General features: G+C 36.1%; 3 protein-coding genes across 3 annotated transcripts; 1 reads left to right on the top strand and 2 right to left on the bottom strand.

Annotated features, from left to right (window-relative positions):
• Positions 1 to 262: 262 nt before the first annotated feature.
• Positions 263 to 4440, top strand: LOC108990622 (protein LOL2). The gene is made up of 4 exons (XM_018964628.2): positions 263 to 462; positions 2006 to 2113; positions 3421 to 3530; positions 4165 to 4440. The coding sequence occupies exons 1-4, from the start codon at positions 357 to 359 to the stop codon at positions 4234 to 4236; spliced, it is 396 nt and encodes a 131-aa protein (XP_018820173.1). The 5' UTR covers positions 263 to 356; the 3' UTR covers positions 4237 to 4440.
• A 62-nt stretch (positions 4441 to 4502) lies between these two features.
• On the bottom strand, positions 4503 to 5369 carry LOC108990609 (stress-response A/B barrel domain-containing protein UP3-like). Its single transcript, XM_018964613.2, has one exon. It carries the CDS (start codon positions 5263 to 5265, stop codon positions 4618 to 4620), a length of 648 nt encoding a protein of 215 aa, XP_018820158.1. The 5' UTR covers positions 5266 to 5369; the 3' UTR covers positions 4503 to 4617.
• A 123-nt stretch (positions 5370 to 5492) lies between these two features.
• LOC108990621 (DNA ligase 1) lies at positions 5493 to 8274 on the bottom strand. Its single transcript, XM_018964624.2, has 8 exons — positions 8094 to 8274; positions 7857 to 7946; positions 7298 to 7357; positions 7143 to 7182; positions 6926 to 7019; positions 6350 to 6409; positions 6160 to 6251; positions 5493 to 6074 (listed from the first exon to the last, which is right to left on the bottom strand). The coding sequence occupies exons 1-8, from the start codon at positions 8201 to 8203 to the stop codon at positions 5988 to 5990; spliced, it is 633 nt and encodes a 210-aa protein (XP_018820169.1). The 5' UTR covers positions 8204 to 8274; the 3' UTR covers positions 5493 to 5987.
• Positions 8275 to 10808: the final 2534 nt, after the last annotated feature.

The raw sequence follows: 10808 nt of genomic DNA, 5'->3' as shown, positions 1-10808 counted from the left end.
GAAATAAAATGTGTTGAGATAAAAGTTGAATAAAATATTATTATAATATTATTTTTTAATATTATTATTATTTTAAAATTTGAAAAAATTAAATTTTTATTATATTTTATATGAATATTTGAAAAAATTATAATAATAAAAAAAAATGAAATACACAGAATAATCTTGAGATGTATTTGAATTTTTGTTTTTTGTTTTTTTTTTTTTTTCACGAGAGAACGGCGTCGTTCAAAGGATCAGAAGGTCAGTGTCTGGGTTAAATACTAGAACGAGAACGACGCCACTCTGCAGGTCTAGGGAGAGACTAGAGAGGGAGAGGGGTTGAGGGGAGAGAGAGAGAGAGAGAGAGAGAGAGGATGGAGAGCAAAGAAGTGGAGGCAGAAGAAGACGAGGGGCCACCACCAGGTTGGCAGTCCATCCCTCTCCCTTCTTCCCAGTCACCGCTACAACCACCACTTTCCGGTGAGTCTCTCTCTCTCTCTCTCAATATTATTCAGTGACTCGATCACTGTTCTTGGTTCTTTGTGATTTATGTAGATATACAAGGGGCGTCATTAGCATGAGTATTTTTATGCTCTTGAAATTTGCCTACTCGGTGATTCGCTTTATCCTGGTTTGTCAATTGCCATCAAATACTGTTATCTAGACAATCAGCTGGGTCATCACCCAAACTTGGTGCATCTCGAACACTTAACATCTGGATAATATGAAGACTTGGATGTACAAAAGAGTTGTATGGATGAATATCTGGGTTCTAATAGGAGCTCCCATTTCGAAAAATAAAATGAAAGAAAAAGAAAAAAGAAAAATTACATCCACGAAATTTATTGTTTGTTTTCAAAATTTCTTTAAAATTCATCTCATCTAATTATTATAATTTTTTTAAATTTTTACACAAAATAAAATAAATAATAATACTTATAAATAAATAAATAATTCAGCTTTTTCGAATTCTAAAACAAAAATAATATTAAAAAAATATATTCTAACAATATTTTATTCAATTTTTAATTTTAATCTCAACTCATCTCATCTGTGAAAACTTACGAGGCTAATGTCTCTGGCTTTAAGGGCATTTTCATTTAAACTTATCATTTGAATGTGCTGTGCTTATTAGTCCTCTTGCTTGAGCTTTCTGGCACCGATGCCTATAGTTATTCCTATCCCGAGGTTAAAGCCGTGGTCCGTGGATGTTTGTAAGAGAACTAGGCATCCACTTGCTATGATGGTTATAAAGACTTAGAGCACTAGCATTGGACTAGCCAAAAGCTATGAGTTTAGTAGTAAGTAGCATTAGTAAGACTAGGAGTTCTACTTGCCTTAATAGGGTGTTTAAACATGCTCTATCTAAAGGTCTTATATTAGCTTTTGCTTTGAGGTATTTTATGCATCTTGTATTAGGATGGTATTGGTATTCCTACGAGGCTACGATACCTCCCCTCCCCTTACGAGGGCATCCTGCCTCTCTGATTCACCACGGGTATAGGTATGGAGACTCATGTCCTTCTGAGGAGTTCTTTTTGTGAAGAGATAATGAGAGTTATATCTTTTCAATGTTGAATATTTGCTGCCATGGGGGAGACATCAGGAGGAAATTTTTTGTTCTTTACAATCACCTTCAATTGCATTGAGTGGAATGATCAATGATGATACCCTTACACTCTTCCTCCACCATACACAAACACTTCTTGTTTTTCATGTATTTCGTGTTAAGAACTGGTAGGATGATTTAAAACGTCCCCTTTGAGATTTGCACATGCAATTAACTTCATTATGTTAACCTAGACATGGCAATGATGATGACATTAGGGCCAGGCTGTTTTCAGATACTAGCAACTGGAAGGGGTTAGAATGGACTGAATGTTTTTTGCTGGGGAAGCATGTCTTTGACCTAGAACTTAATTCATCAATACATATTGATGTTTCCCAAACTATTTCTCTTAAAACAATAGAAGTAGTCAATTTTAAGGTCTCTCAACTGCTGAACCATGTTATTCTGATGCAGAAATGGCTCAGATGGTTTGTGGTTCTTGCCGTCATCTGCTGAAGTATCCTCGAGGAGCCAGGCATGTCAAATGCTCGTGCTGTGACACAGTCAACTTGGTACTTGAAGGTTCCTACTCTCTCTTCCTCCTGTAATTATTCCCTCGTCATTAGCAATTATACTTCTGCCGTTCTGTCAATATTTTGAAAAAAAATGTTAACAGATTTCTTTAGTTTATATTATTTTGTTTTTTTCCCAAATACAAAGGAACAAAGTTTGCAGGTTATGAATTGCCGAGATGTCTGTATTTTGATTTTTGTTTCTGCCTCTATGATCCTACCAGATGCCCATCCTTAATGATTGGTTGTGAAGGAACAACCTCAATGTTTGAAGGAACAAATGTTATTCTTCTTTTTTTGTTAAAATATGAAGGAACAATTTTACTGGTTATGAATTGTCTAGAGGTCTGTATTTTTCCTTCTTGCAGCTACCTCAATGATCCTAACCCCAAGGGGTTGGCCCAAGTGGTGAAGGCTTTGGCCTTGGGGTATCACTCCCTTCAAGGTCCAAGGTTCAACCCCTCATGGGTGCAAATAATCCTTTGGGGCCACACCTCTTGGTGAAAAGTCAGCGATTTAACTAGTTCTATGTAGGGAAGTGGGTGCGGTGCACGGGACTAGGGTTTACTCTGCAAGAGTGGGTCCATAGGGCCCTGCCTAGGAGAGGTTCCCCAACATAAAAAAAGATCCTACCAGATGCCCAACCCCCTGGGAATTTTATTGAAAAAAACCCATAGTGGCTGTTGCATTAACCTCCTAACTGAGTTGAAACACCCCCATAGTACTTGTTCTCTAGTATTTACATATCCAGGTACGAACTTCACTTGGTGTGGCAAGGCTTTGATTGCATAGATCACGAGATTGTCTTTCTGTGCCTCCCTGTCAGACCACATGCCCATGTGTATTACCAAAGTTCTTATTGGAGATATGTCAGATACAATGTCTCAAGATCTATCTGAAGTTGGGTCTAGTAAGTCTAAATTGCACCTTGAGATTTTTGCTTCCAACTAGAGATTATAATTTGAAACCTTGGTGTTGGGAATGACCTTCTAACTTGGGTGAAAACACATGCAATACTTGATTTTATGATCCACATATATTGATTGCTGGATATATAATTGTGTGCGAAACCAATAGTGCACCTAAGGTCAATCTACTGAGATAGGTTTCAAATGATTCTATCGAATAACTTTTCTTTTGGTCAATCAGATGGGTGCTCATTCATCAAAGTCAAGTCTACTTGTCTAGTTTCTCCTTTTAGTTTTTATAGAATCTATTGTCTATCTAGTGAAAGATAATTTCTTCTTTGGAGACTGCCATATTAGTAGTTACTGTCAATTTGGCAAGACATGATTTTGAATGATCCTTCTTTTTCAGCTCATGAGGTTGGGCAAGTGAACTGTGGCAGCTGTGAAGTTTTGCTGATGTACCCATATGGAGCATCATCAGTCATGTGTTCCTCTTGCACTTTTGTGACAGAAATTACAGTATGTGAATTACTTGTCTGCAAATATGTAGATTCCCACGTATCTAGACATTTTATTTGCAATTACTTTTGGTTACCATGCCTATGCAACAATAGTTTCCTATAGGCTGGTATTCTAAACAGAACATTTGGTTATTTACTAGCAACTACGGTGATACACCATTTTGATTTATGCCCGTTAATATGCAAACTAAACCTTCTGTGAAAAGTTGCTCATAAAAGTAAAGTTTTCTCGTGAAGCAGGATCAAGAAATTGTCATGGTTCTATTTTCAAGTTGTGCAATACTAGGATAAACTTTCCCATCTTTTGCCTGGAAAAGGAGGGGGGTGTATAAAGAAAAGGACAGTTACATTAAAAATTGATGTACAATGTTACGAGAGTATATGCAGAAAGCCATGTTTTTAGTACTATGTGCTGAAAGTTATAACTTAAAAATCCTAGAATACAAAGATTCTCTTTTCAGCAACACTTTTCAAACAGAAAGATGAGTAATTAAGATGTCCATGGACACCTATAACATAGCAAACACTGATGCAGATAGAACAGTGCATATAACCTCTGTAGAGTAGCCGACATTTTATGATTGATTGTGCTTAATATGTAGGGAATTAATGTTAATATGTTTCTTTTATAGGAGCACAACAGGCGACCTCCGTGGTCTGTACAGCAAGGGCAACCGCCCTCTCCACCAAAGCCTGTTCAGTGAACTACTTATTATCGCTGTTTGGCACATTCGCTGGTCACTAGGTTCCCCGTTTTTGGTTTATTTCCATTCTTTCTAAAAGGAGTTTCTGTCATCATCCTTCAAAATATTGACGTATAGAATCACTCAATTAGTGAAACTTGTTTTACGGGAGTGCTGCTAAATTACTAATTATAAGACGAATCACTCGGTCAGCATTCTTGTCAACCTTCTCTCCGAGACCTTTGCTGGTTTAGTTCTAACCTGTCAGATTTGCCCAAACAGTTCCAATCCAAAACACTTTTTTTGTTGCACATAAATACACATTTTTTAAGTCCTTACATTATGAACTAAAATGATACAAATTAGAAATTGATTGGCTTGACAATATCTATTCTCTAATGGTCACGGAACCACATAGTCAACGACGAGTTCACTGTCCACAAAATCCTTAACCTTCTGCTGCTCTTTCAAATATACCAGATCCTCGTTGGAATCCATCGACTCCAGCTCACTCCGTCCCGGAAAAACGGCGAGCCACGCCAGCGAAAATCCCTTGCCTCTCCCCGGCGAGAAGTTCTCTCCAGACGTAAACTGTGTAATTAGAGCGAACCTATCTTTAATTCCTCTAATGCCCGCTAAGATCTCCGATTTTACATCGTCGCCCAGGTCTTCCTTCAGTTTCAAGAAGGTGACTCGGATTGCGGACCCCGGCGGTGGGTGGATATCATGAGCGGCGGCGGCCAACCAATCAACGGCCATGATGTCGTCGATCAGAGGCTGGCCGTGATCTTTGACCACGCTAACGTGGCTGGGGTGGACCGAGTAGGCAGCTAGGTCCCGTTCTGAGCCGTAGCGGCAGTGGAGGATGTGAGTGAAGCCGAGGGAAGAGGAGGAGGATCGGGTTCGGAGGGCTGGACCGGCGCTGAGGTGGAGGACTTGGTCTAAGGAGATCAGGCCGTTGAGCGCGTCGAGCCACGCGTTTATCTTGGACGGGTCAGCGTTGTCTTTAGCCTTGAAGAGGACGACGTGTTCGACGGTTTGGGATGACATCTGTGATCGAATTTAGAATTTGAATTGGGAGATGTTTGGGAGGAGGGGAAGTGAGGGGAAATGGAGGGGGAAAGGGCGAAAGACTCTGCGGACGTCGTGAGTTGAGACGCAGCATCGGGTTTTAAAGTCTAGTTGATGACGTGGCCGAAAAAAAGTTAAATTAATTGACTACGGTATTTTGGAAGATGACAATTTTTTTGAAATTTCTCATTTGCAGAAAGAAAAATTCGAAACGACTATTGTATATTTTGGTTTTTTGGATTCTGAAGAAAAATAACACTGGTTCTCTCCGACCCAACCCTGGAACTTAGAATATCCGGCTGGCCGATGTCAACAGTTCAACTGTGCTGTCAGAAGAAGGGAGATAGCGCCTCGCCATCGTGGCCAAAAGGAAAAGAATGGTGGGCAAGGACGATAGCCGGTGAGACTACTCATGATGTTATGGCATGGAATTCTTCACATTTAATATCATTATATACTAAATTCATGGAGAAAAATGTTAAACAGAACTAACAATCCAAGTTGGTAGGATGAGAATTAATCAAGGGAATGTACAGAACCATAAGAGCAACCATCCAGACAAGGGCAAGTTTTTAAGAGTGTTTTTATTTCCTGCATGAAAGTGGAAGGCGTATTATAAAGGTTTCTTAGAGATAGGAAATCAAAACCTGCCCATTTTTCACAAGGTTGAAAGAGGTTGCAGCACTCTGTTGAAGCAATCTTCAATCATCAGGTGGGAAGTCCTCATCTGAAGCATTGTCCAGAAAGGAGCCGAGGGTTTTCCTCAGAATGCTGAAAGTCTTGTCATCCTGTTTTCGAAAAAACAAGTGGGGCTCAAAACAGTGTGTACAAGAGCAGCTCTAACAATCAGGAAACTCAATTAATTAGGTATACCTGCTTCTTCTTTTTTAAGGACGACTCCAATTGAGCAATTTTATCAGCACAGGATTTTTCTTGTTCTGATATCATAGTCCTTTCTCTCTTCCCTGTTACCAAACCATAACATAACAAAGTTAGTCGATAATATGTTTCATCGTCTCTACAGGATATTGTGTTTCACTATATGGGAGGAAGGATTGCCCACTTAGTTGTTCATATCGAGTGAATAGCTTTTCCTTTTCTTCTTCAAATCTTGAAATCGTATCTGTCGAACAGAACCTGCCAATTAGCAGCTAATCCAAGTTCCAACCAAAACTAGTAGTTCAGAACGAAATTTCTTTGTCAGTATAATTTGGAACAGAGACATGATAAGGCACCTATCTACTGCTCTGTGCAGCTGTAGGAAGGACTAGGTCTGTCTGACAGTAAACCAAAGGTAAGATCCGATCATATTCCAACATTAAGAAGTTTACTTATACTATTAAAAAAAGAAAAATAAATCTATAATAAATGGTAATTAACCGTAGGAGTAAAATATATTTGAGCTTTAATTTTCTTCAAAATTGCTGGTGGTTGAATTGACTTCAGTTTCTAATATACGTACATCATCATATCGTGTATCTTATGTCTGAAACTGTGTAGAATGGACATAATAAAACTACCACACTTGACATATCAGCAGCCACTCTAGATTAAAAAAAAGAAGAATGTGTTTCCAATCTCTAAATTAGAGCTTGTATGACTGTATGAGTGATGCTACAAAAGATAACTTGGTTAGTACCTTTTAAGGCCTGCAGATGAGAAGCTCTCTCCTTGAAAAACTTCTCATAGAGTGATTGGAACTTTGCAGTCTCATTCTTCAAGCAGCTTTCACACTAGATATGTTCAATTATAAAATTTTCAGGCAAATTCTTTAGCTAAATAAAATTTGTAAACCGAATAACAAGTACTGAGATTGTCATTGCTGGCCATCTATTTTGAGCTCTTTGGCCACTGACCTCTTTTGAGCTCTTCGAAAGTGCTTTGGCAAAACTTTGTCTGACAATGGAAGGATACAATAGCATTTAATTAGATGAAGATATCACAATATTAAGACAACTTGGATACTTAAAAATTTGGTTTAAAAAGTTCATTTTTATGTATTCCACTTTACCTATCCTTCTCAATTTTCGACTTCAACACCTCAATTGTTGACTTTATCTCAGAGGCCACACTGTCACCAAAACACAACTAATCGTCATAAAAGTGAACGTTGTGGAAAATGGCCCAAGAGATTGCACACGGTTTAAGCTAATCAGTTTTTGTTTTGGAAGAAAAGGCAGAGTAATACCTTAAAAAAACTATGAGAAATTTATCTGCAATTTATAACATCTAAGAACATATACTTTCACACTTCAGGATTTAAACAAAACGAACAATAGTATGTACTTTTATCGATGAAAATATACGAATGGAATTAGCATCGGATCATAAAATCCTTCAGGTATGTTCAAATGCAAGTATACAGCCAATCAGGGCTTAGAGAAACTGAGTCTCGCTAAAACGTATAGTTTCTCGCTAATGTACATTACGTGCGAAATTATCGATAACATTAGGATTCATTATAATATTATCTTCGATTTCTATATTTGTTAGAATCATTAGAATCCTGCCAAAGTTTTTTATTATCGATGAGATCAATTCGTAGAAATGAGCAAAACGATGCGTATTACCTGGAGATAGTCTCTTCGTTCTTCTTCTGACCGTCCTTCTGAGCCTTCTCTCTGATCTGGTGCAGTGCCGACACAATGCCTTTGATATCACTGCGATTCCACCATTTTTTCGGCCAAAATTTCAGTCTCCGATCTCCACAAGAAAACTCAAAAAAAAAAAAAAAACAAAAAAAAAACAAACAAACGCGGAAAATGAAAGGAGAGAAAAAGGAAAGAGTATTATTCATGGTAACAAACTTGGAGAAGTCGAAATCGAATTCATCATCGACTGGGTTCCGCTTGGCCGGTTTGGGGAGCTCGGACTCGGATCCTTCCTTCCTCGTGCTTCTTGCTTTGGACGTCGACATTCGTGAAATTGAGGCTCATAAACAGGGGTTTTGGGATTCACTTTTGAAATGTTAACTACTGTCAACCTCTCGACTCTTCAGTCTTTGAGTCGATAAAAGTTTCAGAAGCCGTTTGAAAAGTGAGTGAGGTTGTTATGTCGCGCGCGCACGAAATTCATTTCTATCTACTACACATCACATTCTTTTTAAATATTTTTTTTATTTTATTCTTTTAAAATTAATTAAATTATTCTACTCGTCATTTATATATTATATATTTAATATAAATAAATAAAAAATAAAATATGATATGATATATAATATATAAAGATGATGAATATAATTTTTTTTAAATAATATCTTTATAAAATGAGTAGTACAATATCACTTATATTTTTATTTATAAAATTCATTTTATTAGATTTCTTTTAAATTAAATTTTAAATTTCATAATTTTCTATATATCAATAACTAACCTATAGAAAAATAAATTTTTTATAAATTTTTATTAAACACATTTATCATTTTCCTTATAAAATCTGCAAGTCCTTCCAAAAAAAAAAAAAGCAAATGGGTGAAATTCCTAGCGTGCAGCCTCGTCGCACCAGAGAACACGACAACGTATCTTTTGATCTGGGCCCAATCAAAGTGAAAACCCCAGGAATTTGTTTAAGAAAAGGAACATGCTTATAGGACGATGCATCGGGCCACAGTGTATTTTGTCTTTTTAAAAAATAAAATAAATTTCGTATGAGTGGCACTAGAGCCACAGTAAAAATAAAATAAAATAATATGTTAATGATTTTGAGATTTTTATTTTTATTTTTAGTATTTTTTAACACATTTAAATATTTTAAAAAAAATAAAAAAATTCATAATATTATTAAAAAGTACTTACTTAATTATTAAATAAAAAATAAAAAATAAAAAATTACAGTAATAAAAACTATTGGTAAAAATAATTGGTAAGAGTAGTATTATTCATTTCGTATATGTTAAAAGGTTAATAAGTGTCACTACAAGAGGCAATAGTTTTTGCGGCGCTCGATACTCATCGAAATTGCGAGAAAAACTATGGAAAATGCCTTGAGCCACAGTTTTTACATCGCAACCGAAACGCCAGAAAATGAGAGTAACACCTCCTTTGTTTTTCGTCGCAAGGAAGCTGCCAAAAAATTTCAGCTATTCGCTTTGATCTACACACCGAGAAAGCCAAGGGTGGTAACTGCCGCTATTGATTTCCATCCAAGTCGATTTGAGTGCCGAAAAATGTTGGGTGCACCCTACGAGCATCTGCTCCTCACGAAGAGGGTTCGTTCTCTGCGATTTGAGATCCGCGGGTCAAATTAGCTACAACACTATTTTTGTCGGAAAATACAACTTGTATGTGACACAAGATATGGCGTTCTCCCATATTGCCGATTCAACGTTTTTGGGTTTATTGGACGGGTTATTCGGTGCTATAGGTATGAATTTATCGGCGTAACTTTTTTTTCCAAAATTTACAGATTTTTTGCATATGATCGTCAAATTTGGGTGTAAAATACAAGCTGAGGCAGCAGAATATATCATATATTATTAAGCTCTCAAATTAAACATTTCTTTCATCTATGGAAATTGTCCTCCCAATCGATACTGTAGTGCATGCATGGTGATTTATCATTAGCTAAGCTACGGCTGGATGGATTATTACAAATTAATCAATTGATTTGGCACCGTAAACTTGTACCTTCAAGGTTTGACACTCTCTAGAACATTTGGCATCGTTTGGAATAACTTTTGAATTCTAAATTCGAGACCTAAAACATTTCTTTATATACAATGAGTTATAATGGCGTTTTTTTTTTTAAGAGCTTTGCTACACAACATCCACTACACTCCACACTTTTTTAAATTTTTTAAATTTTTAATATTTTTTTAAATTTTTTTTTGAGTTTATTCTTTTTAAATTATTTTAAATTTTTTATTCATTATTTATATAATAAATATTTAATAAAAGAAAAAAATAATAAAAATTAAAAATAATGTGAAGTGTGGAGGTTGTATGAATAGTAGGAGGTTGAGTAGATTTTTTGTTTTTTTAATGCAAAACAAAAAATCTACTCAACCTCCTACTATTCATACAACCTCCACACTTCACATTATTTTTAATTTTTATTATTTTTTTCTTTTATTAAATATTTATTATATAAATAATGAATAAAAAATTTAAAATAATTTAAAAAGAATAAACTCAAAAAAAATTTTAAAAAAAAATATTAAAAATTTAAAAAATTTTAAAAAGTGTGGAGTGTGGAGTGTGGTGGAGGTTGTGTAGCAAATCTCTAAAAAAATAGCGCAAAAGCACTTCTCTCCTATGTCTTTTGGCGGTGACTAACAACTATCGCAAGAAATTCCAGGCGTTGCGGTGATTAGTTGAATGGAAGTTACTAGTATATTTTTAGGCGAGTATATGTGTAGTCAAAAAATTTCGCCGCAAATACTTTTTGCCACGAATTTAATAAATTAAGACATGTCAATGGGTGATAAAGATACTGCGGAAAAACTGTCTCGTAGCAAATATATTTACTAACGGCGGCCTTTGAAGCCGTCACATATAACTCACATCTTGCTGAGATTGTTTTTG

This window comes from Juglans regia, chromosome 3 (genome assembly GCF_001411555.2).
Source record: "Juglans regia cultivar Chandler chromosome 3, Walnut 2.0, whole genome shotgun sequence".
NCBI classification, from domain to species: Eukaryota; Viridiplantae; Streptophyta; class Magnoliopsida; order Fagales; family Juglandaceae; genus Juglans; species Juglans regia.
Note: the sequence above shows the minus strand (reverse complement) of the source record. Positions and strands in the feature narration are given on the sequence as shown.

Coding starts and splice junctions, on each gene's coding strand:
- LOC108990621 (XM_018964624.2), bottom strand. CDS start 8,203: ATGTCGACGTCCAAAGCAAGAAGCACGAGGAAGGAAGGATCCGAGTCC. Junction 7,020..7,142: donor TTTCGAAGAGCTCAAAAGAG/GTCAGTGGCCAA, acceptor GAACATATCTAG/TGTGAAAGCTGCTTGAAGAA. Junction 6,252..6,349: donor CACTCGATATGAACAACTAA/GTGGGCAATCCT, acceptor GTTTGGTAACAG/GGAAGAGAGAAAGGACTATG.
- LOC108990622 (XM_018964628.2), top strand. CDS start 357: ATGGAGAGCAAAGAAGTGGAGGCAGAAGAAGACGAGGGGCCACCACCA. Junction 2,114..3,420: donor AGTCAACTTGGTACTTGAAG/GTTCCTACTCTC, acceptor CTTCTTTTTCAG/CTCATGAGGTTGGGCAAGTG. Junction 3,531..4,164: donor CTTTTGTGACAGAAATTACA/GTATGTGAATTA, acceptor TTTCTTTTATAG/GAGCACAACAGGCGACCTCC.
- LOC108990609 (XM_018964613.2), bottom strand. CDS start 5,265: ATGTCATCCCAAACCGTCGAACACGTCGTCCTCTTCAAGGCTAAAGAC.